At 42.6% G+C, this 27264-nt stretch overlaps 1 protein-coding gene across 3 annotated transcripts in view; it reads left to right on the top strand.

The window, feature by feature from the left end:
- ATP2A3 (ATPase sarcoplasmic/endoplasmic reticulum Ca2+ transporting 3) overlaps nt 1–27264 on the top strand; it is a 252918-nt gene that overhangs the window by 142915 nt on the left and 82739 nt on the right. For all 3 annotated transcript variants that reach the window (XM_033921665.1, XM_033921666.1, XM_033921667.1), the window contains exon 9: nt 27146–27234. In XM_033921665.1, the coding sequence (XP_033777556.1) occupies nt 27146–27234 (89 nt within the window). The remainder of the gene's footprint in view (nt 1–27145; nt 27235–27264) is intronic.

Raw genomic sequence — 27264 nt, 5'->3', positions numbered from 1 at the left:
CCAGGTACTATTTTGAGGCCCTCAGTATGTTTATCATAATCATAAAAGTAAAATAAAACAGTTTCTTGATCCTATGTCTCTTTAGCTATAAATTACAATACTATTATTAAGACTTAACCAAAAGGAAAGATTTATAAACTATAAAGAGTTTTACTTCATGCAAAATTGTTATTTCTTTAATACGACATTAACTATTTTTTTCTGAGGCCCTTCAAGTACTGACAAATTCAAAATGTGGCCCTGCAAAGGGTTTGAGTTTGAGACCACTGCTTTGGAGGAAAGGCAGGAGAGGGGAGATATGATAGAGACATTTAAATACCTACAAGGCATAAATACGCATGAGTCAAGTCTCTTTCAATTGAAAGGAAGCTCTGGAATGAGAGGGCATAGGATGAAGTTAAGAGGTGATAGGCTCAGGAGTAATCTAAGGAAGTACTTTTTTACAGAAAGGGTGGTAGAAGCGTGGAACAGTTTGCTGGAAGAGGTGGTAGAGACAAAGACTGTGTCTAAATTCAAGAAAGCATGGGACAGGCATGTGGAATCTCTTAGAGAGAGGAAGAGATAATGGTTACTACAGATGGGCCATTTGGCCTTTATCTGCCACCATGTTTCTATGTTATAAATGTGCTCTAGAAATACCTTTCCCAAATAGACAAATACAGTGAATCTAAATAGAAAATATTTTTGACCATCAACATCAAGACTACAGTGCCATAGCAGCTGATGGCTGTTTATTAAAAATATTTTGACCATATTTCGTTTTAGCATCAACACAGTTTGCAGATATTAAAAGGAAAAGAACACCATGAAAAACAAAAGAGAATTAAACTAAAGTTTAATTGTTGCCTAAGAAAGGACTCCGCTCTCAATAATTTCAAGGGAAAGCTAAACCGAAAAGATATGTCTTCAAAAATGACCTAAATTTTGGATAGGAAAGTTCAAAACAAATCATGATCGGAAGAGAATTCCATAGACTAGGCAAAAAAAGAACAATTATGAGCTGAAGCCAGTCGAACTAAATGTTTCATCATTGGTCATGCAGATATATAAAAAAAGAAGTGAAATAAACTTATCTTAACGGTGAAACAAAGGAAGCAGCCATATGATCACATTTCGAGCACTGGCCATTACCAACATAGGGCCAGATTCTCAAAACTTAAGTTGCCGGTAATGTGGTCGCTAAACTGGTTCTAGCCGGTTTAGCATGCTGTATTTTAGCAGTGGATTATAAAAAATGGGTTACGGTGGTCTTTTCTGAGCTTCCCAGCAGTCTACAATTCTGCCATGCAAATGGGCTTATCAATATTCAAACGAGCACTCCAGTAGATTCTTCAATATTGCTGAATAATTCTTCAAGTGCGGCATTAGCTTTTGGCAACCAAAAATCCGTGACTGGTCCGGAGATGCTGGTACTGTGAGCCCAAAGTGAGTAGATATAATATTTTCTTCCCTCCCTCCTCCACCACCAACAATCATGCATGTCTCCCCATCTTTCAAATCTCTCAACCTGCCTCCCTCCTCCCTCCTCTCCAGTTTAAAAGTTCACTTCCAGAAGTTGCCAGCAGGGAACAATGATTCAAATATGCCTTTCTTCTGACACGACTTCCTATTTCCGGCACCTCAAAATACAAAAAGATACTGAACAACAAATTAGTAACGAGTTCAGTCTGCATTGGTAGGACTGAATCAGAGGGGCGGTCCTGGGGCAAGCATAAGCAGGGGGTGTGATTCACTGCTGGCTTCTGGTGACCTCCAGAAATGAAGTTTTCTTAACAGGCATACTGGGAGGGGGGGGGGTGCAGGTTGAGAGACTGTGGGAGATATTAGATTTTTGGTGGAGTAGAGAAACAGAGAGATGCCTGGAGTCCTCAGCTGGCAGGGCTTAGGGTTCCCTGCCAGCCATAGCAAGGATATGTCACTGCTGAGTAGGCCATGCCTAAAGTGGGTGGGCCCAGGCCCACCTCTGGCTACTCCACTGCCATAGGAAATCGTAAGACAGAGCCGATGTTAGATATGGAAGGTTCAGGGTAGGAATATGTGCCAAAGCCCCCCTTCAGGCTATACTTTGTTTGCAAGTATAATATCTGTGCCTATTAAAAAAAACAACCAGAAAAGTCCTTTTTTGGGAGTTGTTGTTTTTTTTAATGAAGGCAGCTGTTGTGCATACAAGAAAATTTCACCTCAGATCTTCAGTTCCCTTATGTGCATTACAAGGAGAGCTCATTTAAATTCAGATGAGCTCCTTGCAGTGTATTTGCATAGGATCGGTAGCAGCCATGGAGAACCCTTTTGAGCATAGACAAGAAGATTTTCCATGTGAGTAAGACTGCTTTAATGTGTCTTACTGGCACGGAAACCTTTCTTCACCCTTCACATGCTAAGGAAAGTGAGAACCTGTTTCCATCAAAAACACTTTGCCGTCCTTGTCCAATCCACCATCCTTTCCAGACCGGGCTATTGCAACTCTATCTACCTAAGCCTAACAACCTTCAAAGACTCCAGCGGATTCAAAATGCCGCTGCTAAGCTTATCTTCGCAAAAAGCAAATTCGACCACGTCTCACCACTTTTGTCCAAGCTCCACTGGCTTCCGATAATCTCCAGAGTCCACTTCAAATGTGCCTGCCTTACTTTCAAGATCCTACACGGCATTCTCCCCCCTTTTATTCCTCTTTCTTGGACTTCCTCTAACCCCAATTCCACCAGATCAACCCAAAAACTGAAACTTTCCTTTCCCTCTCGAAAAGGCGTTTCCCTTGTAGGAAAACTATGTTCCTCCCTCCCTTTCAGAATCACTGAGCTCTGGAACAATCTTACCTCCCCTCTTAGGAATCTGAGCTCCCTCCAAATCTTCCGTAAACATCTGAATACCTGGTTATTTTCAAAAATGTAACTCTTCCTCTCTCTGGTTACTCTGTCCTAAATTTTCTCTTCATTTTGTCTTTTCCTTTCACTGGGGTACCTTTCAACCCTAACCCTTGTTAACCCTGTCGAGCTTTGCGAATGTAGAGATGATGAGGTATACAAACCCAAGGTTTAGTTTAGTTTAGTTAGTTTGTGCATCGGGGTCTGACTCCTAAGAAAAAGGAGAGGCTGAGGAAGATCAGCCTAGAGTTCTTTTTTCTCTGGAGTATGTCCCTACCTTTACATCAGGGAGAAGAGTGACCCAGAATAACTCTGCTTGGGAGAGTGCAGTACGGTGGTTAGAACTACAGCCTCAGCACCCTGAGGTTGTTGGTTCAAATCCCACGCTGCTCCTTGTGACCTTGGGTAAGTCACTTAATCCCCCCCATTACCCCAGGTACACTGGGACAGATAGGGAAAAATGCTTGAGTACCTGAATGTAGACCACTTAGACTATAAGTGGTATATAAATAAATAAAAGTGGCTGCCTCCTGAATCTGAGGTTCACCAGTTCATGGCTTGCTTGTGCATGAATGGAAAAAAAACCAGGTTGGGAATCAGGGATTGGGGTTTTCAGTTGTGGTTCACAGTGAGGCATTTTCCTGTCCCTGGAAAGCTTAATTTAAGGGAAAAAGAAAACCACAGAGACTTGGTAATATGGAATTCCAGAAGACAAACAGTATGTACCACAAATAGTTTATTCTTGAAAGATGTAATTCTTTATTAAAACCCTTTCAGGACCATAAGGATCGTAGGCCAATTTTTGTGGTTTTGACGACATTTTTATGGTAAAAAGGGCTTGCAGATGCCAAAAAATTGATTTGTTTTGTGAAATATTATTTTTTTTTTTTTTTTTAAATCACACTTCTGGCTTATGGACAGTGTGGCAAGTGAATCTTCTCGTCAATCTGGCAACGACGCTAATGAATGAATGTCGGAACCAGTTTGTTTACATAAAGGCAGTATCATATGGAATCCGTACATATCAAATTTAGAACTGTAGACTATCCCAATCAAAATTTATAGGATTTTAAAGTTATGGGACAAATATGTCCCTTGGTCCTGAAAGGGTTAAAACATAACATGGCTATGTTTCACCCTCAGGCTGAGTCAGGAGGACAAAGATGCAGCAAATCCATCAAACACAAAATTATTTCAATAGACTAAAACAGTAATATCAAACTGTTCTTCCTGTCTCACACAGCATTACAGTATGAGTCAGTAACACAGACTTAAACACCAAAGCAGCAAGCTAATCCAAAGCCTTAAAGAATTCAAATAGTCTCCTCCGGCCAGGCCAAACATCTATCTAGCTTCTATATGAGTATACGTTGTTATCCAATGCCAATCATACCAATCTTGCTATCCCTGACCTATAACATATGCCTACAATACTCAGACGTGGTATTACCCCCAACTGTCTAGTTCGATTAAAGCTGTAATTCTGATAAATAATTGTAATTCTGTAATCCTGTAATTCTGATAAATAATTCTGTAATTCTGATAAATAATTGTAAATCTGCCTGTCTAGGCAGACCCTAATCTAATTCGATGTAAACCGCCTTGAACTCACTGGGTATGGCGGTATATAAGAATAAACTATTATTATTATTACCCCCCAACTATGTATTTACTGTAACTCGGATGCTGTACCTAATGTAACTCATAAGAATTGCCATACTGTGGCACACCGAAGGTTCAAGTCCAGTATTCTGTTTCCAACAGTGGCCAACCCAAGTTCCAACTACCTAGCTAGATTCCAAGTAGTAAAACTGTCGATCGATTTTTCACTCCGTCAAAAATTACAAATAGGGGACACTTGATGAAGTTACGGGGAAATACTTTTAAAACCAATAGGAGGAAAAAGTTTTCACACAGAGAATAGTTAATCTCTGGAACACATTGCCAGAGGTTGTGGTAAGAGCTGATAGCGTAGCTGGTTTTAAGAAAGGTTTGGACAATTTCCTGGAGGAAAAGTCCATAGTCTGTTATTGAGAAAGACATGGGGGAAGCCACTGCTTGCCCTGGATCGGTAGCATGGAATATCGCTACTCCTTGGGTTTTGGCCAGATACTATTGACCTGGATTGGCCACCGTGAGAACAGGCTACTGGGCTTGATGACCATTGGTCTGACCCAGTAAGGCTATTCTTATGTTCTTATCCTAGGAATAAGCAGTGGATTTTCCCAAGCCATCTCAATAATGGCCTATGGACTTCTCTTTTAGGAGATTATGCAAACCTTTATTAAACCCCGCTAAGCTAACTAGATTTCACTAGATTCCAGAGTTTAATTACACGTTGTGTGAAGAAATATTTTCTCCTGTTTGTTTAAAATCTACTATTTAGTAGCTTCATCGCATGTCTCCTAGTCCTGGTATTTTTGGAAAGAGTGAACAAGCTATTCACATCTACCCTTTCCACTCCACTCATTATTTTAAGGACCTCAATTGTATCACCCCTGAGCTGTCTCGTCTCCAAACTGAAGGGCCCTAGCCACTTTAGCCTCTCCTCATAGGGAAGTCATCCCATCTCTTTTATCATTTTCTTCGTCCTACTCTGTAATGTCACGTCTGTCCTGTCTTCCACCTGTACTGTGCATTATTTATTTTATTTATTACGTTCTCTTGGAAATAAATAAATGTGAAGCTCTCAGAAAATGTGCACTAATCAAGGTACATGCGCTGGCCGCACATACACAGGATTTTTCACAGAGGAGAGCTATTCCTGTGATCGTGTGTTTGTTTTGCTCAGACATCTCTGTACGTATTCACGTTTAAATTTCAGCTGGGAATAGGGAAGTTACTCACCAATCAAAAACAGTTGCTCTGCTTATTAAATGCATAGTACTTGCCACTGAGCCACTGGTTGGCCCACTGAATTCCCTTGTTAAAGAGCTTCGGGCCCCTTTTACAAAGCAACGATAGTGATGCTGCCTTAGTAAATGCACCGAAGTCGATTCCATTCCTTTCCTTTGGGCTTTGTTACATTTACGGCTTTGTAGAAGGGGCCCCTTGTGTTATAAATCTTCGACTATATGCAGTCTTTTCTATTTTATCATTTCAGCTGAGGTGAGGGGGTGGCCTAGTGGTAGAGCTGCTGCCTCAGCACCCTGAGGTTGTGGGATTGATCCCAGCATTGCTTTTTGTGACCCATTTTGTGTCACTTAAGCCTCCATTGCCCTGTATATATGTAACTGCTTTGAATGTATAACCAGAAAAAGGCAGTACATTACCCCCCTCCCCACTGAAATTCGCGGGGGTTCTGTTCCAGGAACCCCCATGAATTTTGAAAAACCATGAATACGGTTTTTCGCCTGTCAAAAGGCAGGGGGAGGTAGGAGAGGGCAGCTGGAGCGCTGGCAGATGAAGAAAATCACTCGCGGTCTGCTCCGACCACCTCGTCCTGTGGTAAAGTCGGACTACTCCTCTTCAGTTTTCTCAACCTGTAAGAGACATTTTAGAGGCTTCTAGGAAGCCTACCACTAGACAATGCTATTACCAGAAATGGACTAGATTTTCTACGTGGTGTTTTTCTCACGATAAGGAGCCTCAACATTCCTCCTTATCTTCTGTTTTAGACTGCCTTTTGCACTTATCCACCTCTGGCCTCAAGTCTACATCGATCCGAGTCCATCTCAGTGCAATTGCTGCTTTTCATCAGCCTCTCTACTCCAGATTCATGAAAGGACTTTTCTATGTTAAACCTCCTCTCAAACTGCCTCCAGTTATTTGGGACCTCAATGTTGTTCTTGCTCAATTGATGAAGCCTCAATTTGAACCAATGTCTACGGCTCATCTAAAGTATCTCACTTGGAAAGTGGTGTTTCTCATTGCCCTCACTTCTGCTCGAAGAGTCAGTAAGCTGCAAGCTTTAGTTGCTGATCCACCTTTCATTGTGTTCCATCATGACAAGGTAGTCCTCCATACTCATCCTAAATTCCTCCCTAAAGTGGTTTCGGAATTTCATCTCAATCAATCCATTATTCTTCCAGTGTTCTTTCCAAAGCCTCATTCTCATCCTGGAGAATAAGCTCTTCATACTCTGGACTGTAAACGTGCTTTGGCCTTCTATTTGGAACGCACCAAACCACACAGAACTGCTCCTCAACTTTTTGTCTCCTTCAATCCAAACAAGTTGGGACATCCTATCTCTAAGCGTACCATCTCCAACTGGATAGCTGCTTGTATCTCTTTCTGCTATGCCCAGGCTGGATTAACCCTACAAAGTAGAGTCACAGCCCATAAGGTCAGAGCTTTGGCAGCTTCAGTAGCTTTCTTCAGATCTACACCTATTGAGGAAATTTGCAAGGCTGCTACTTGGTCCTCGATTCATACTTTCACTTCTCACTATTGTGTGGATGTTTTCTCCAGATGGGATGGCCAGTTTGGCCAGACAGTATTACAAAATTTATTCTCCTAAGTTGCCAACTCTTCCACCATCCCATTCTGGTTAGCTTGGAGGTCACCCATATGTGAGAATACCTGCCTGCTTGTCCTGGGATAAAGCACAGTTACTTACCGTAACAGGTGTTATCCAGGGACAGCAGCCAGCTATTCTCACAACCCACCCACCTCCCCTGGTTGGCTTCTTTTCTAGCTATCTGAACTGAGGAGACGCGCCTTGTGTACTGGGCGGGGAGGCACTCGCGCATGCACGGTGCGGCTGACTCAAAACTTTTAAAGTTTTCTACAAGCAAGTCTGCTTGTGAGGCTTCCGCATTAAGGCTCCGTCGGTGACGTCACCCATATGTGAGAGTAGCTGCCTGCTGTCCCTGGATAACACCTGTTACGGTAAGTAACTGTGCTATACTGTGAGATAGAGATAACAGAGCTGTTGTTAGATGGGGGGGGGTCTGTTGTGAAACAAGGCCTCAATGTGTATGATTAGGTCTATGCTGTCAATAAATGGAGTCTCTCTTTTATTTTAATGATACGATTGTTATGTAAACTGCTATGACCTGTTCAAGTTTAGCAGTTTAACTTTAACATTTAAATCTCTGTGAATAAAATCTTCTACATCATTAATGTTCATTCTTCATTTTGTGCAAAAACAATCCAATCAAATATAGTTCCATGATAGCAATTTCCTTGATCAACTGGCCACAAATGTCAAACCAACAAGAATTTCAAAAGATGCACTGAGCCAGAAACAGAAGAACTGGTAGAATCTGTTCGTGAAATGTTGATTTATTTTTGTCATTTCACGCTGAAAGCAGTCACAAACGGAAACATTTTGTTGGTGTTTTTCTTTTGTTTTAAAATGAAAGCACACCAATTATCTATCCCAGAGCTCAAAGTCTTCCTTGATGCACCTTCATTTTGACAGAAGACACAAAATGCTATGGCTGAGTCACAAGGGCCAGCCATCCTTACATACAAGTGAAACAATTGTAAAGACCTTCTCTTACCAATCTTTGTAATCCGTATGGTTCCCTAGAAAGTAGATTTAATACCTTTTAGGACCCCTGAGGAAGGAGTGTTTTTTTGAAACACGAACTGTATTGGGTCCCGGCTTTCCACACAATTGGACCATATTTTGGATACAAACTATTCATTGTCCTAAGTATTGCATTTAAAGGATTGTTTTTTGATTAAAGACTTGCCATCTTGTACCTCATCTCTGCAGTTTTTGGTTTTTTTGTTCGTTGTTAGACATACTATTGCAGTCCCGTTGGATTTTTTTTTGCTCGTATTTACCATGGAGTCGATGCCTATGCAAATTTATCTAGTACATACTCTTTATCAGTATCCTGAAATCCTGACAGGCTGGGGGTATCCGAGGACTGGGTTGAGAATCCTTGATCTACACTGTTCTTGTCTAAGCCATTGACTTATTAACAGACGGTTTATTCAGCAAGGTGGTCAGGTCCAGCTTCTCACCAGATATTTTGTCTCAATGAGTCATTTTCCCATTTCCCAGCAACTAATGCTCAAATGTTTGATTGGAGTAAACATAATGTGCTTGATACACCTGCACTATCCAACTGACTTCTCTCTCTGTATTAATTTTCGTTTTCATCTCACAGTTTTTCTCCTCTTCCTTTGGACTTAGTCAGAATTGGCCTCTGTCCAGGGTATTCCCTCTATTTTTATAGCATGGCCTAGTTCTACTATTGAAATGATGGTCACCGGCCAGAAATTTAGACTGTGATTCCCTCGGGAACAGAGTGAACCTGCACCCTAGTTTCAGCCAAGAAATGTCACAGTTCGTTGAGGAGTAGCTTGGACTCTCTCCATCTTCAACTAATAATGCCAGCACCAGGTAGAAAAAAAAAGAGAGATTACATTAGGGTTTCCTAAACATATCCTGATAAGGAGGAAGGAGTGGCCTAGTGATTAGAGCTAGAGCCTCAGCACCCTGAGGTTGTGGGTTCAAATCCTATGCTGCTCATTAAGACCGTGGGACAAGTCACTCAATCCTCTATTGCCTCAGGTATGTTAGAGAGATTGTGAGCCCACCAGGACAGATAACCTTGATAGGGGGTATATAAATAAAATAAACTATGAATATGTATGAAATACATTGGGAGACCCCCAGTATATACCCATTTCCCTCATGCATGTTCACTATGGCTACTTTGAACATCCAACAAACTGTGGAGCCACCAGGGACAGGTTTGCAAAGAACTGGATTCGGGGCTTTCCAAGCTTTGGGTTCAGACCCTGAATGAGGTCATTTAAGTTGCATTAGAGACCACGGTTCTTGCTAGAAGTAGATAAATGCATTGTTCTGATGTGTCTTGGCGGGGTTGCAGAGAATGCTGCAGCTGCAACCATGGGGGTCTCAGCCAAAAAAAAAGATTAAGCTCTGCAGGGTGAGGGTGAATATGTAATAAGGTATCTAGATTAATTAGAGCAAGAAGGTGCCTGAGTCTTTATAAAGAAGTAGAACAAATCCTCAGAAATTGTCCCAGATTTAAAACCAGGGACACTACACCTACTTGAGGTATAAATGTAAGTGCATACAATGTGAAAGTGCACATATTTTATATAAAATATTCATTTAAATCGCAACTCCACCCACACTTTTCTTAAACTCTGCCCCTGAGAAAGGAAAATGGTAAAACCAGAGGACATAATTTGAGGTTGAGAGGTGGTAGACTCAAGAATAATGTTAGGAAATTCTTCTTTACGAAGAGGGTGGTTGATGCCTAGAATGCGCTCCCAAGAAAAGTGGTGGAGAGGAAAACAGTGACAGAGTTCAAACAAGCGTGGGATGAATACAGAGGATCTCTAATCAAAAAATAATGGTATATATTGAAGAACTAAGGCCAGTACTGAGAAGACTTAACGGTCTGTGTCCCATATATGGCCATTCAGTTGAGGACGGGCTGGAGAAGGCTTTGACGGCTGGGATTGTTTAGATGGGCTGGAGTGAGCTTTGACGGAGACTTCAGTAGCTAGAACCTAAGCACAGTCCTCCCTCCTTTTACTAAACCGTGATAGCGGTTATTAGCGCAGGGAGCCGTGCTATTCTCGACGCTCATAGAAACTCCCTGCATTAATAACCGCTATTGGAGTTTAGTAAAAGAGGGGGAGTACCAGACAGAGCTCTGGGTTTCTGGCCCAGAAATATCTAGGGAAAAGGATAATTTAAATTAAATCAGTAATTTAAAGAGAGTGTATGGTTGGGCGGTAATTTAAAGAGAGGGAAGACAAACACCAGGAAGCCAGAAAACGTCCAGCTGACAGAGACAGAAGGTTCACAACTGATTCGTTCAGACAACTCGGAAGGGGAGCAAGAGATGGACATCCAAGGAAGCTAGAAGATGAGCTTCCCAGTCTTCTGCACCGGCTGCAACATGTATGATTTCTCCCTTCGGGGATTCGGGCATACATTTGCAGTCATTGCATGGAGCTGGATAGCTTGAAAAGGAAGGTCCAGCTGCTAGAGGAGACAGTGCTGGGACTAAAAGAACTCCTCACCTTTGAAGAAGAAGTCTGCGAACAGGAGAAGCTTCTAGTGGAGTACAGTCCAAACGACGAGGTTAAGGAGCTAGAGAGATACATCGAGGAAGCTCACCAACAGCATGTGGAGGTCTGTACCCAAACAACCCAGGAAGGAGGCCTGGATGAGAGAAGAGAAGACAACCCTGCAAATTCTGGAGAGACGGAAGCAGAAATAAGGGGCGATCGCACACCAGGAGTAAGAGAGAGACTTTATGGGGATGTCCCCCCACCCGAAGAGCAGAAATCAACCTCAGGAGTACCGCAGGAGGGAGAAGATTGGTCCTATACCATGGATGTCGACCTACGACCCCCAAGGAACCCCCGAATAAAGAAGATGGGGATCATTGTGGGAGACTCCATCATACGTCATGTGGACAACCACATCGCAGGAGGGAGAGAGGATAGAATCGTCACCTGCCTGCCTGGAGCAAGAGTGAAGGATGTGGCCAACAGGATCACCAGGATCATAGACAGTGCTGGGGGAGAGGACACTGCTGTGCTTACCCACGTGGGAACCAACGATGTGAGCAGACGGAAGTATGACAGGGAAGAGATGAAGGGACAGCTCCGCTCACTCAGAAGAAAATTAAAGATCAGGGAGGTGAAGGTGGCCTTCTCCGATATCCTCCCGGTACCAAGAGGCGGATGCAAAGAGACAAGGGGAACTGCAAGCAATCAATGCCTAGATGAGACGATGGTGCGAAGAGGAAGCCTTTGACTTCGTGCGTTCTGGGGAAAAAGCAAGTACTACAGAAAGGATGGACTGCACCTCAACAAGGAAGGAGCAAGAGTACTGGCAGGCAACATGAAGAGGGCCATCGAGAAGGCTTTAAACTAAAGGACAGGGGAAAGCCGACAGTCGACCACCAGTCGATGGCCCGGGCGACAGGATGCCCCAAAGAAGGAACTACGGACAACTACTCAGACACAGGAGGGGATGACCACAAAGCAAATGAGGGAGACAGCACAGTAGCAGAAAAGGATACTATGGAAGAAACAGTAGATACTGCTAAGCTTAGAAAGTCCAAGAAGGTAACACAAAGGGAACTCAAATGTATGTATACGAATGCTAGAAGTTTGGGAAACAAAATGGGAGAGTTAGAAGCAATAGCAAAAAGTGATGATTTGGAAATCATTGGCATAACAGAAACATGGTGGAATGACGAAAACAAATGGGACACTTACTACAGGGATACAAACTGTACAGAAGAGATAGAGTGGGGCAGAAAGGTGGAGGTATTGTTCTATTTGTTCGGGAAGCAATAGAATCCGTGAGAGAGACTTTGGCGGAAGAGAAAGAGAAGCTGGAATCCCTCTGGATCAGGATTCCCAGACACAACGATGCTGACATAAAGATTGGCCTTTACTACCGACTGCCGGGACAGAGGGAGGAGACAGACTCGGAAATGATAGATGAAATTAAACAAGAATATAAGACAGGTAATGTCATAATCTTGGAGGATTTCACTTTCCCGGGGATAGACTGGGACCTGGGAACCTCTAACTGTGGCAAGGAGGCAAAGTTCCTGGAAGTGATAGGGGACTGTTTCCTGGAACAGATAGTAGGAGAGCCGACGAGAGGAAACCTTGGACTTGGTCCTAAATGGCATTACCGGACCAGCAAAGGAAGTAGAAGTCACAGTCCCGCTGGGGACGAGCAATCACAATATGATCAACTTCAAACTTGTTGTCGGGAAAGGGTACCAAAACTTCAACCACGACTTTAAACTTTAAAAAGGGAAGATATGACAGCCTGAGAGCCATGGTGAAAAAACAGATCAAGAAAAAGATGGGCAAAGTCATAACGGTGGAACAGGCATGGTCCCTACTGAAAAATATTATCACGGAAGCACAAAGCCTCTACATTCCGCAGATGTCCAAAGTAAAGAAAACTAAAGGCAAAAGAGAGCCAGCGTAGCTTACCAAAGAGGTGAAGGAAGCCATAAATGAAACACACGAAAACATCCGAAGCTTGGAACAAACATAGAGATGATCAGAAAAAATGTCACAAGGCGGTGAGGATTGCCAAAAAGGTCTACGAGGAGAAAATAGCGCAAGAGTCCAAAAATTTCAAGCCCTTCTTTAGATATGTTAAGGGGAAAAAACCCGGAAGGGAGGCGGTGGGACCGCTGGATGACCTGGGAGGAAAAGGGTGCGTCAAGGATGACAAACAAATTGCAGACAAACTGGATTCCTTCTTTGCTTCTGTCTTTACAAAGGAAGACACCGCAACAATACCTGACACAGAGAAAGTGTTCAAGGGAGTCATACAGGACAGCCTCACCACAGTAGAAGTGGACTTGGACCAGAGACTTTCAAAATACTGAAAGGATTCGACAAAATAGAGCAAGAGAAGCAGTTATTTACAATATCCGATGTGACACGGACAAGAGGACATAAACTGAAGCTGAGGGGGTTCAGGTCCAAGACGAATATCAGGAAGTTCTGTTTCACGCAACGAGTGGTGGACACCTGGAATGCTCTCCCGGAGGAAGTAATTGCAGAATCCACCGTTCTAGGATTTAAGGGTAAACTAGATGCACATCTCCTTAAGTGTGGCATAGAGTGATACGGGTAAGGGTAAGTTAAATGCACATCTCCCTTGAGGAGCATACGGTGATATGGGGACTAAAACTAGGCCAGGGTACACCTGGTGGAGCCTCTGCGTGTGCGGATCACCGAACTTGATGGACCCAGGGTCTGAACCGGAGATGGCAATTCTTATGTTCTTATGAATGGCGAGTCTGCCCCTTCCCAGTGCATTGTGGGATAGGAGGGGCCTTAGACACCTGGGCCAACTGGAATCTTAGGCCCCATTCGCAGTGCATTCTGGGATGCACTGGGAGGGCCTAAGATTCCGATTGGCCAGATCCCTTAGGCCACCCCTCATGGAGCGATGCTGTTCACACTGGTAAAATTAAAGAAGTACAGGGAAAGGGAAGGAGCATACGCATTTGGCAGGGGGTTCGGGAAGGAACAGGGGAGCAGAGAGGAGGATGGGTGCCAGTGCCCCCACCAAGACGGTGCTCAGGGCAGGCCACCCCCTTTACTATGCCACTGCCTTTGCTTTTTCCCATCCACTTTTGTATTTTTGTAGCCTACTCTCCAAATGTAAGAAGTTTATAAAACCCTCACGTATATATTTGTGTCTTCTGTTCCCTGCTCCCAGTAAATTTTGTGTTTAGTATCCCATCCACACCAAATTTTCAATATGTGTCTGGAGTGCCATGAGGTTTCTGTCAGCGGTTTGGTGGGGGGGGGGGGGGGCATGGATCCTTGAGACTATGTGTACCAGAAAGTGGGCTCCATTAATTATACATTGAACTTTTTGTTGTTTAGGTATGGTTTAAATGAATTGAATATACTGCCCTTCCTCAAACGGTGACAATAAAAGCAAAAAAAAAAACACAACAAGAAAAGAAATACAATAATAGGAAAGACAAGATAGGAAAGGGAAAAGAAAGTCCACGGTGTTAGTAAACTCTCACGGCGTCATTCGCTGCCAGCTGCGTATTAAAAGAGCTCTCCGTGGTAGGTTTTGAGCAAGGATTGGAATTTAAAATAAGAAGGCTCCAATCGGACTAGAGAATGATAGGGGGACAAATTTTTCCCTGTTCCCGCAGGGATTCAATTTTCCCATCCCGTCCCCGCGAGTTTTGTCGCTGTCCCTGTCCCCCGCCCCATTCCGGTAAGCTCTGCCTTAACCACACAAGCCTTGAACACTTATGATTTTTAAATGTTTGAGGCTTGTCCAGATGAGGATGGAACTTGCAGGAATGGGGCAAGGACTAAACGAAACTAAACCTTAAGTTTATATACCGCATCATCTCCACAGATGTTGTGGAGCTCGGCACAGTTTACAAGAACTTAAAATATAGGAAGAGAAGGGAAAAAAAAGGTTGACATGAACTTATATATAGAAGAGAAGAGTAAGGGGGGATAGAATTACATTTTAGTGAAAAGCCAGGACAGGAAAAAAACTTGCGGGGACGGAAAAACGAGTTCCTGTGTCATTCTCTAAATCTGACTGAGCAAAAGAGAGAATTCGAAAGAAAGGGCTTTTTTTCTGTGTTTCTCCCTATTTCAAGTATTCACTGTAGTGCTGCAGGGTGTGAAAAGAAGGATAGAAGGAAGGAATTAAAGGCAGAGGTGACTGCTTTAAACCTGTACTGAAGGTTCTTCGGCAGCCATCCCCATCCCCTTCTAGCCTAGTGTGCAACCTCCGCCCTTACAAGGTAAACACTGCGGCAAAGTTTACACAGAAGCCTTTCTAGCGGGAAGACAGCCAACACCCTTTCAGAGATCCATTTAAAAGTACTAGTGTGGCTGTTTCAAATTTTTTTTTTTTTTTAAATCTATCCTGTTTATGGATTAATGTACAGCTACTTCCTCTCCATGGTTTACATGTGCACTAAACATTATCATTTATTAAATCTGGAAATAAGTTGTAATGCATTTATTACTCTGGCCTTTGCCTTTTCAAACTCAGTTTGAAAGGCTGCTTTTTATTTGCTGCTGTTGGAGCCACTGTCCATCGAAGAATGGGCAGACCCACTGGAGCAGAACTTTTTTTGTTGCCTTGGTTACCATGTCAGATTTTTAGGCTGGCTCTGAAGCAACTTATTGGGACTTTTCTTGCCGCTTTACATAGGTTAATGGCATTGAAGGTTCAAATGGCGACTGTTGCTAAGACTTGATAACATGCAGTAGGAAATAAAATTGGAATAGATACTTAAGAAAGGTGTATTATACAACAGTGGTTCCTAACCCTGTCCTGGAGGACCCCTAGGCCAGTCAGGTTTTCAGGATAGCCCTAATGAATATGCATGAGAGAGAACTGCATATAATGGAGGTGCCAGGCAAGCAAATCTGCTCCATGCATAGTCATTAGGGCTATCCTGAAAACACGACTGGCCTGGTGATCCTCCAGGACAGGGTTGGGAACCACTGTTATACAATACGGTTGAATCTGGTCACTTAAAATACACATTTGATATAATGAATGCAATTGGGGTCCCTCACTAGTATCACAATGGGTTATGCTTAGTATCAAGCAGTGGCGTAGCGAGGGTGAGCGGCGCCCGGGGCAGTTTTGCCCCTCCCCTGTACCTTTTTAACTTCGGCGCCTTCAGCCACCGGTTTGCTGCCTGCATTGGCCTCGGTGCTCTCTCTGCCATGACTTCCTAGGCGTGGGTCCCAGGGGCCGACGCAGGCAGCAAGTTGGTGACTATTCGTGCCAAAGTTAAAAAGGTACAGGGGAAGGGAAGAGGCGTGCATGCGGCAGGGGGGGAGAAGTGAGAAGGGGGGACCGGAGAGGAGGGGTGCCAACTCTCCAAGCAAGACGTCGCCTGGGGCAGACTGCCCCCCCCCCACACACACACACACACTCCCCCTTACTACGCCACTGGTATCAAGTCTATCATGGCAGTTACTTATAAGGGCCCTTGCTGTGTTTAGATGGGCTGGAGTAAGTCTTAACAGAGATTTTGGCAGTTGGAACCCAAGCACAGTACCGGGTAAAGCTTTGGATTCTCGTCCAGAAATAGCTAAGAAGAAAAAAAAAAAAAAAAAAAAAATTAAATTGAATCAGGTTGGGCAGACTGGATGGACCATTCGGGTCTTTATCTGCCGTCATCTACTATGTTACTATGTTACCATATTCTCAATTCTTATGTTATAAACGTATATGCAGCACAGATCAAGATTTCAAATCTCAATCAACATTTTTAAAGGACAAATTTATAAGACGAGGATACAATAAAAGAAATTTGAACATGGCATATAGAAGGGCAAAATACAATAATCGAGCATTGCTGTTAAATCCTCAATCCAATGATCATCAAAAAGACAATGTTTGTACTTTTGTTTCTCAATATACCAATGCTAGTCCAAGAATCACACGCACAATCAAAAAACACTGGAGAATCATGCAAACATTGGATATATTCAAGAACACTACTCTCCGAAGTGCATATTCTCGTGGCAAGAATCTTAAAGAATTATTAAGTCCATCAAAATTAAAATCTATGACAGTTATGAAATGTGGTCATTGTTTAAATTGTGAGATCATGATACAATCTGATAATTTCACTAACCCATTTGACAACAAACAATACCACATCAACTTTTTTAGTAATTGCAATAGTATCCTATTATGCCCATGCAGTAAACTTTATGTTGGAAAAATGATCAGAAGTTTGAAGATCAGATTAAATGAACATCGTTCTAATCTCAAACGTATCAAAACAGAAGCACCCTTGGTAGCTCACTGCTCTGAACTGCAACACAAATTCCAACATTTAAAATGCTGGGTTATTGATCATGTACCAAGATCAACAAGGGGAGGGGATCGCAATAAGGTACTTTTGAGACGGGAACAACTTTGGATCTCCAGATTGCATTCACTAGAGCCTCATGGACTTAAATTGAATGACATGCTTTTTTCTAACTTTTTTACAACATTTATTTTATTCTTTTTGATATTCTGTTTGTCCAAAGTCTCAGTGCATTATAAATTAGAACAACATCAAAATTAGTGTTTTTTCTTGAGATTACCTTTTTCCTAGTTCAAACAAAGGTACCGAAATGCTGTTATAGGAGCTTTTCAAAATATTTTTTGTAACTCGCCATCGAAATTTAGTAAGAACATAAGAACATAAGCAGTGCCTCTACTGGGTCAGACCTGAGGTCCATCGTTCCCAGCAGTCCGCTCACGCGGCGGCCCAACAGGTCCAGGACCTGTGCAGTAGCCCTCTATCTATACCCCTCTATCCCTTTTTCCAGCAGGAAATTGTCCAATCCTTTCTTGAACTCCAGTACCGTACTCTGTCCTATTACGTCTTCTGGAAGCGCATTCCAGGTGTCCACCACACGCTGGGTAAAGAAAAACTTCCTAGCATTCGTTCTGAATCTGTCTCCTTCCAACTTTTCCGAATGCCTTCTTGTTCTTATATGTTTTGAAAGTTTGAAGAATCTGTCCCTCTCTACTCTCTCTATGCCCTTCATGATCTTGTAGGTCTCTATCATGTCTCCTCTGAGTCTCCGCTTTTCCAGGGAGAAGAGCCCCAGTCTCTCCAGTCTTTCAGTGTATGAAAGGTTTTCCATGCCCTTAATCATTCGTGTCGCTCTCCTCTGGACCCTCTCAAGTGTTGCCATATCCTTCTTAAGGTATGGTGACCAATACTGAACACAGTACTCCAGGTGCGGGCGCACCATTGCTCGATACAATGGCAGGATGACTTCTCTCGTTCTGGTCGTAATACCCTTCTTAATAATACCCAACATTCTGTTTGCCTTCTTCGCGGCGGCTGCGCATTGTGCTGTTGACTTCATTGTTGTGTCCACCAGTACACCCAAATCTCTTTCAAGGCTACTTCTCTCTAACACTAATTCCCCCATTTGGTAGCTGAACATCGGGTTTTTTCTCCCTAAATGCATGACCTTGCATTTCCCCACATTGAAGTCCATCTGCCATTTATATTTAAATCCAAGGTTTCTTAAGAAATCCGTAACACTCACATTATCAAATTTATGTCATAATTAGTTACGTTGATCAGCTTAAACATAGGTGTCATCTTGCTGCTTCTCCACAACGTAGAGAACATAGTTTTTTAATAGGTACATTTTGTTTAAAGCAGTTCTATTGCTACCCGCCATAGTTATTATTGAACTCTTTAGGACCTTAAAAACAAACAAAATCAAAAAATGCGTCCTTGATATATCCACATGACCAAATACACGTCACTAACAATGACGTCATTAGTGATCTGATAGGTTAAATATTCTTAGCGTCCAGTTTAAATGTTTTGTACTTAGCTTGGGATATGTTAGTGCATCCACGGGCATTAACATAACTCAAGCTAAATACAAAACATTATTGGGTAAAAAGTAGGGTGATTTATCTTTTAATAATTAAAGCAAGGTGGTTTACACAATCATTGTATATAAAAACACCAAAATGTCACTTAACATCTCCTCTTGCTTATTTCTGACAGAAATATATTACTGGACTTGTAATTTCATACTTATGCACAGGGTAATTTTCAAAAATTTCAAAACCATTTACCCATGTAAATTATTTGTCTGAAAATTGCACTCCATTATGATTAAAAGTATGTCTTGTGTCCTAAAATGTGTAATAGTCCCAGAGGAGGGAAATGTTTAGGTTGAGGAGGAAGATAAAACAGATAGTATTTTCAAATCTATATCTCATTCATCATGGGGAAAAATACCAACACAAATGCAGCTTCTTTTGTTTTTGAAAATTGGTGCAGCATTTACAGGTAAAAAGTACCCTTAGACTTCCAGTTTGTACAGTATGAAGATTGAAACATAACATAGAAAATGATGGCAGAAAAGGGCCATAGCCCATCAAGTCTGCCCACTCCAACAACCCTCCCCTAATCTACACTCTATCACCCGTCCCCAAGCTGCCCTCCTCTATGCTACCCTCGTAGGGATCCGACGTGGGCATCCCATTTATTCTTAAAATCTTGTATGCTGCTGGCTACGATCACCTTCTCCGGGAGCTCGTTCCAATGGTCCACCACTCTTTCAGTGAAGAAGTACTTCCTGGTATCCCCATGAAATTTCCCCCCCCCCCTGATTTTCAACGGATGTCCCCTTGTGGACGAGGGTCCTTTTAGAAGGAAAACGTCGTCTTCCACCTCTATGCGACCAGTGATGTACTTAAACGTCTCTATCATATCTCCCCTCTCCCTACGTTCCTCGAGAGAGTATAGCCGCAACTTGTGCAGCCTGTCTTCATACGCGAGATCCTTGAGCCCCAGGATCATCCTGGTGGCCATTCGCTGAACCGACTCAACTCTCAGCACATCCTTACGGTAGTGCGGCCTCCAGAATTGCACACAGTACTCCAGATGAGGTCTCACCATGCTTCTGTACAACGACAGATAATGTCATAAACCCCCATCCAGTTTCATTCTTGCAGAATTAAGATCCCTGTTTATTAAGGAGAAGGATTGATTTTACAAATTAACCCCCCCCCCCCTTTTCTAAAACCACGCAAGAGGTTTTTAGCGCCAGCTGGCATGCTGAATGCTCTGCGCTGCTCCAACAATCGTAGAGCGTCAGAGCGATGCAGAGCATTCAGTGCACGGGCCGACGCTAAACACCTTTTGCGCAGTTTTGTAAAATGGGGAATAAATTCAATTTGGAGGAGTTTTTATAAGACATTATTATGGATTTTATGTACCGCACTATTTCTATATCCAGTCTACCTCTTTTTTGCTTTTCTGCTGCCCTTTAACACGCATCATCCTGGCACCTAACGGTAGGCATTTTGTAACAACATTTGTGTGCACACAATAAACCGCATAGAACTTCACGGTATTGCAGTATATAAGCTGTTATTATTGTTATTATTTTTTTTAATAGCATTTATGTACCACTTACAGCCTTAGTGGTTTACGCAAGCATTTTTTCCTGTCTGTCCTGGTGGGCTCACAATCTATCTAATGTACCTGGGGCAATGGGGGGAATTAAGAGACTTGCCCAGGGTCACAAGGAGCAGTGTGGGTTTGAACCCACAACCTCAGGGTGCTGAGGCTGTAGCTCTAACCACTCCCCTAGCGTTGTCTGCATTTGCACACCTAACTTTATGCATGATTACTTGGGCTAGCTCAGTGACTGGCATAATGCTTGCATTCTATAACTGCCATGCCCCCTTCCAGGTCTACACCCCCCTTAGAGTTGCACATTTTGAAATTTCAGCATGCAACTTATAGAATACCAACACCAGTTATAGCCAATAAGGAGTTGTTAACTTAATTAGATGCCACTTGGCCTTATGTGCACAACTGACCTTATTCTATAAGTTGCACATTCAGTTTGGACTTGTAGCTTCCTAGCTTTGAGGAGGATAATGTGGGCATAAATGTGAGGGTCCCCGTTATAGAATTGCCCTCTAGGTGTCACTCTTAAACAATAACCATGCCTCCTTCCCCACCTCTGGGGGCTGTAAACCCGGAAAATGGGAAACCCAACTTGGGGAATCAAACCCCAATGTTCCACACCAGGCTAGTCCTTCAATCCTCACTTTTATCTGTTAGACCAGTACATCACAAACTGTGTGCCTCCTCCTCTTCCCTAGTGGCGCCTCTCCTCCTCCCCAGTGTGCTCGCAGTACACCTGAAATCTCAGGAGGCACACTGGGGAGGAGGAGAGGCGCTGGCACCAGCGCTAGGTGACTGCCTACAGGACCGTCCTGTAGGCAATCAGCCAGCACCTCTCCTTCTCTCCGGCCAGCCCTTTTCCTTGCCGGCGCACTTTAGGGTGTCTCAAGCCGGGGACACTAGGTTTAGTGTGCTCCGGCTCGAGAAAAATTGCAAGACACTGGTTTAGACCAATCATTTTGCCTAGTATGCACTTCCTTTTATTATTATTTTTTGTAACTCTTTATTGATTTCCAAACTAAAACAGTTCAATACAAACAAAAGAACAATAATTACTACATACTATTAACTGTACAGGTAACATATATCATTCAAAATTCTCCCATTTTTCCTACTTTTATTAGTAACATAACATAGGACATAATATGTAATGATAAAATTAAATTACCCAAGTGTAACCATCAAGATTTATTTCCCTCCCTCAACCCCCCACCCTGGATGTGTAAAGGTAAATGAGAAGAAGAAAAGATAAATAAACATTATTATTATAAATTCACAAATTTAGTCAATGGACTCCACACTTTATTAAATGCACTACTAAATCCCCTACATTCTGTTTGTTCTTTCATATCTGTACGTAGTACACACACCAAAAAAGTGTAACTTAGTCTGTCATGGTTTTTCCAGTTACTTGTTATCAATTGGATAGCTATGCCTGTCGTAATCATAAAAAGACGGCTCTTATATTTGTCTAAAGTGAGCTTAACATGTAGTATCGTTCCACATATTATGGCTTCATATGTTAGTGAAACATTTGATTCAAGAACATGATTTATTTGTCCCCAAATAGACTTCCAAAATATAAATATCAAAGGACAAAAATATAACAGATGATCCAAAGTCCCTACATTAATATGACAATACCAGCATCTATTAGACTTAGAGCTATCTATTTTATTTAAACTAACTGGGGTCCAGAAAATCTTATGCAATAAAAATAACCATGTTTGTCTCATAGATGCTGACGCTGCGTTTCAATCTCCAAGTCCAAATTTGTGGCCAACGAGACACAGAAATATACTGTTTTATCTGTTTAACATAAACCAATTGTGGAGGGTGGGGTAAATTTTCCCAATTTTTATAGGTATCATCAAGCCTATATAATGTGTCAAGGTATGTATTGGATCCCTCCCTGAGCTCTTGGAACATCAGCCGGATTGGTTATATCTCGAATGGAAGATCATGTCCCCTATGCGACTATGTCATATATTATATCAGAATACCTAACTATGCCAAGGACAAATAAACAATTGATAAATTAACAGATGTTCCTATAATGAAATCTACTTTGCAGTCCTTATGGTTAAACTCCAAGATTCAAATAGGCAGTGCTGGGATTGCTTGGAAGAACTGGATGCAGGCAAATATTAGGACATTAGATGATGTTATGTCTGATGGAAAACTGCTTGATTTTTCACAACTGCAGCAATCATTTGGCATTTTAAAATCTCAACAATATAGGTTGTTGCAGTTGAAGCAGGCTATTCAGATGGAGTTCCCTGAATGGAAAAATTTGAAAACTTATTTTAGCTTGCAAATCCTTTGCTACCAAACAGATTTAATAGGACATCAGGCTGCCCAGTGGTACAAATTGATTTCTGGATTTTTAAATAAGAAGACACTTCTTTTTATTAAGGCCTGTATACTAAGAGAGCAAAATTCAGCCCACAGCAGTCATGTTGGCCACCATGCGCTTTTTGTGCTTGCATATTCAGCATTGGACTGTACCTAGATATCCAGGTATTTGGTAGCCACCGTTACTTATCAGATATTTATCAGGATTAAACTAAGGCAGGCTATTTCCGCTTGGTGGGCTGAAAATCACCACTAACTGCTTAACTTCCAACTCCACTCATACTCCACCCCTTGCCAAGGCGATCTACCTAGGTTATCAACAGCACTGTCCAGTTAAGTGTTGCTGAAAATTGAGATACGACCTGGTCAGTGGAGCTTATCTGAGTAAGAGTTGCTCCTATCTAGATAATTCTCACTCAGCATTGGCCCCTTAGTTGGGATTACCATATTTTGGTCGTCAAAACCCCAAACACATGGTCTGCCCTGTTCCGCCTCTGGCCCCACCCTGTTCTACCCTAGTCCCGCCCAGTTCTGCCTCTGCCCCTGCCCCATAAAGCCTCCTCTCTTCTTCCCCGACGAGCTCCGGCCACGTCTGGAGGGCCTGGAGCATGTGAAGATATGTGTGATGTCATCCGCACATGCTCAGAGGCTCTCCAGATGTGGCCGGAGTTTGTTAGGGTTTTCCAAAACCTGGACAAACCTCCGGGTTTTGGAAAGTCTGTCCAGGCACCTGGACAGTCCTCTAAAAAGAGGACAGGTCTGGGTTTTCCTAGATGTCTGGTAACCCCTTCCCTTAGTACTTTGCTAAAGACACAAATAGAAAATTAATAGATCCCCTTTAGCAGGGGTGTCCAACCTGTGGCCCAAGGGCCGCATGCGACCCTGTGAAGTACTTAGTGCCACCCCGGTAAAGGGTGATGCAGTATTTTCCTCTGCTGCTCCCGGGTGTTTACCGTCTTACCAGATCCCTCCTTTGTCTTTTTCAGCCAAAAGGTTGGACACCCCTGCTTTAGAGTATGGAAATTTGCCTCATCTCCCCTCCTATCCAAACCCTTGAGTGCAGTAGCTGTACTGTGCTCTATTTACTTTACACTTATCTAGGGCACCATGGCCCTCCCTTACTGCATTTTTTTTTTTTTCTTTCCATATTATATCCCTGCACTGGTTGTTCCAGGGACTTTTGAGTTTGAGCAGTCAGAATGGTCTGTCTGTTCTCTAAATGTATGGGAAAGCAGGGTATTCATTTCCTTGTTTGTACATCTTCTAAGACAAGTTAAAAAGCAGCATATGAAAATACAGAGAGTTTGGAAAGAGACTCGGTGGAGACAGAACTCTAAATATGGCCCTAGCTGTAGGGAGCGAAGGCTTTGAGCAAATTTGGGGGATATTTTGATTGCGTTGCTATTTTCTGCTCTTTAGTTACAGACAGATCTTTTCATAACATTGAGCATTAATTATTGTTAGTCACCATGTGAGGTCCTAACTGATGTCCAAGTAGTTTTAAGAATGCACAGTGGACAAGCCTAGTGCTTCAGAATATGCAGAAAGATCCCTGTTAAAACCCTAATTAGGGCAGAACAAAAAACAAGGCAATTAACCCCACAGGATATAAACAGAGAATACCAAAGTGGGGATGGAACCAGAAATTAAAGCAATGAATAAATATTTATTAAGAACCAATAAAACAGTCTCTTGTCACAAATTGGATTGAAAAGTGTTATAGACCCAACACGGTCGGTGTTTCAGCATTGGTGCTTGCCTCAGGGGTGTAAAAACATCTTTGAAGTCTTCTTTTCCATTCCTTTGGCTTTACGGCTTTTTCTCCTTTCTGAGGCTGACATTAACCAGTTCAAGTCCTGGAGTTCCTCGCAGTGTTCCTTCCACCCCCTCACGATGAAATTAAACAGAGAGCAAAGCAACCAAAAAGTTGCTCCAGGAGCCATCAAAACCTTTCAGTTGCTTTGTTCTCTGTTTAATTCTCAAACCCTAATTAGTAAGATAAGTGACAGCAGATAAAGACCCAAATGGCCTCAGACAGAGGAGGGCCTACTGTTTGCATCATCACACACCCCCCTTCCCCCCAGCCACAGAAAGGAGAGATATTGATAGTTCCTTGTTCCCTTTCCAAGTCATACTAGCTCAGGTCAGAAGTACCTCGAAGATGCCCAAAGAGTAGCAAGGTTCTGATAAACTGTGGCTCATATGAGAGGGAAAGACAAGGAGGGCCAAGAGAGGAACAGCAGACCAATCAGAGAAGTGAGAGAAAGGTGATGTCGGTGGGACTGGGAGAGAGGGAGGGCAAGCTAGCATCTGGGAGAGGAACCGAAAGAGGGAATCCTGAAGGGAGAGGAGGAAAAAAAACTAGACCTCTGAAATTCATTGCCAGAGAATGTGGCAGGGTTTTAAAAAAGGTTTGGATAACTTCCTAAAAAAAGAAATCCACAAGCCATTATTAAGAAGGATGTAGGGAAATCTGCTGCTTATTCATAGGATAAGCAGCATAAAATATACTGTATTTTACTCCTTGGAATATTGCCAGGTACTTGTGACCTGGGTTGGCCACTGTTGGAAACAGGATACTGAATTTGATGTCCCTGTATTCTGTCCCAGTATGGCAGCTGTTATGTTCTTATGGGAGGGGAGCAAATAGTGGGGCTATGAGAGAGGAAGAAGAGTACATATAATCTGTGAGGGCAGGAAGAGGAGGACATAAATTGTGAATGGAAGGTGTACTGGGATATAGGACATAGGTTACATGATGGGGAATGGATAGAGCTATAGATGTGTCTTCAAGTGATGCATGTACTTATAGAATACTATGAGTTTCGCATGTCATTTGGCTCGTGGACATATCCAGTCAATGGCAAAGTAAGGGGAGTGTGGAGGGCGGTCCGCCCCAGGCGCGGTCTTCCTCGGGGTGCGTGCACCCACCCCTTCCCGCCCCCATGCCTTTTTATCTTCAGCATGAGCAACCACGAAATAGCTGCTTGAGTCGGCTTTGGCACTCTCTGACGTCACTTCTGGACCCACGCCTCATAAGTGACGTCAGAGAGCGCCAAAGCTGACGGGAGCTGCTACTTTGTAGCTGCTCGTGCTGAAGATAAGGTATCGGGGGAGGGAAGGGAAGGGGCGCACGTGGGAGAAGGTCACCACCGCACTGGGCATCTCTCACCCCTGCTATGCTACTGTACCCAGTTACAATTGCTGTGGCATAAATGGCATACCTATACTTAGGCCAACTGGTGCTTTCTCAGATGCACAATGCAGTTATACTACTCTGTTATGGATTATAACTGCCACTGTGTGCAGGTTACCCAGTGCTTCATGGCCAACCTCTTGTCTCCGTTATCCCATACCTTTTTTTTTTAATTCTGTTAGTTGTTGGCTCCACTGTCTTCCTCCAAGAGAGCACGGCAGGCATCCAGCACGGCAGGCATCCAGCAGAAAAATGGTTCCTGATTGTTGCTCCTGAGTTTCATATCATGACCCCTAGTTCTAGAATGTCTTTCCACTGAAAAAAGTATTCATGTGCATTATTTTCCATGTGTTTAAATGTCTCTCTTATCTCCCCCCCCACCATGTCCTCTCCTATAGGAAATGCATATTAAGTCTCATATGGGTTTATAATGCAGACCCCACCACAACTACTACCAATCATTTTGGTTGCTTTTTTTCTTTATTGCCTCTCCTGAATATTCTAGACAAAGTATAATGAATAACCTGTACAATGGTGTTTATCACTTTTCTATGCTTCCTATGCTTATCTCTCTGTACTCTAGTGGTCTCTGCCACTAGCCATTGCCTTTTCACACAGTGTAACGTCTTGAAATCATGAGACAGTGTCACCTCAAGGTCTCACTCCTGCTTCATGTACATCCATTTATAACCCATTTCATCTCAATGTACTTTTCACTTACCAGTTCCTGCCTCTCCCTTATTGGTTCCAGTAAGTCAGATTGTATTGTCCACCCTTCTAAATTTCTTTTTATTTTTTAACTATTTTTTTTTTTTTAATAACATTGATAATTGTTAACTGTTTAGGTATATATTTGATAAACAGTATATCAAAGATTAAATAAACTTGGAAACTTGGAATTTATGCATTTTCATGCATTAAATTATAGTTGCCAATTCAATAACTCCTCAGACTCTTCCTTCTGTCTGTTCCCTATCTCTAAAAAATATATATATAAACAGTACTCCCCCGATATTCGCAGGGGATCCACTCCAGAAACCCCCATGAATGCTGAAAAATTGCAAATACGGTTTTTAGCGGGGAGAGACAGGAAAGGGCAGTCAGATAAGCAGGACAGAGCAGCCTCCTCTCTATTACACTTTTCACCCTTCTCCTGCACTGTGGAATCACAGCAGTTTCTAAAAGTCAATTTTCTTTCTATACATGGTACACCGATGCTACATGTTCTTGGATGAGGAGGGTAGAGATGGAATGACAAGCTAAAGCTCATGAAAGAGTGTACTTTTCTATCATTCACTCGGTCATTGTTGTGTCTCTCATTTTCATAGATGTTTATCGTTGAAAAGATCGAAGGAATTAATTGCAGCCTTCATGAGTTCAGCATTACTGGATCTACCTATGCCCCAGAAGGGCAAGTGTAAGTAATTATTACATTGTGTGGCACTCT

This window comes from Geotrypetes seraphini, chromosome 15 (genome assembly GCF_902459505.1).
Source record: "Geotrypetes seraphini chromosome 15, aGeoSer1.1, whole genome shotgun sequence".
Lineage (NCBI taxonomy): Eukaryota > Metazoa > Chordata > Amphibia > Gymnophiona > Dermophiidae > Geotrypetes > Geotrypetes seraphini.
This window is presented reverse-complemented; position numbering and strand designations above follow the sequence as displayed.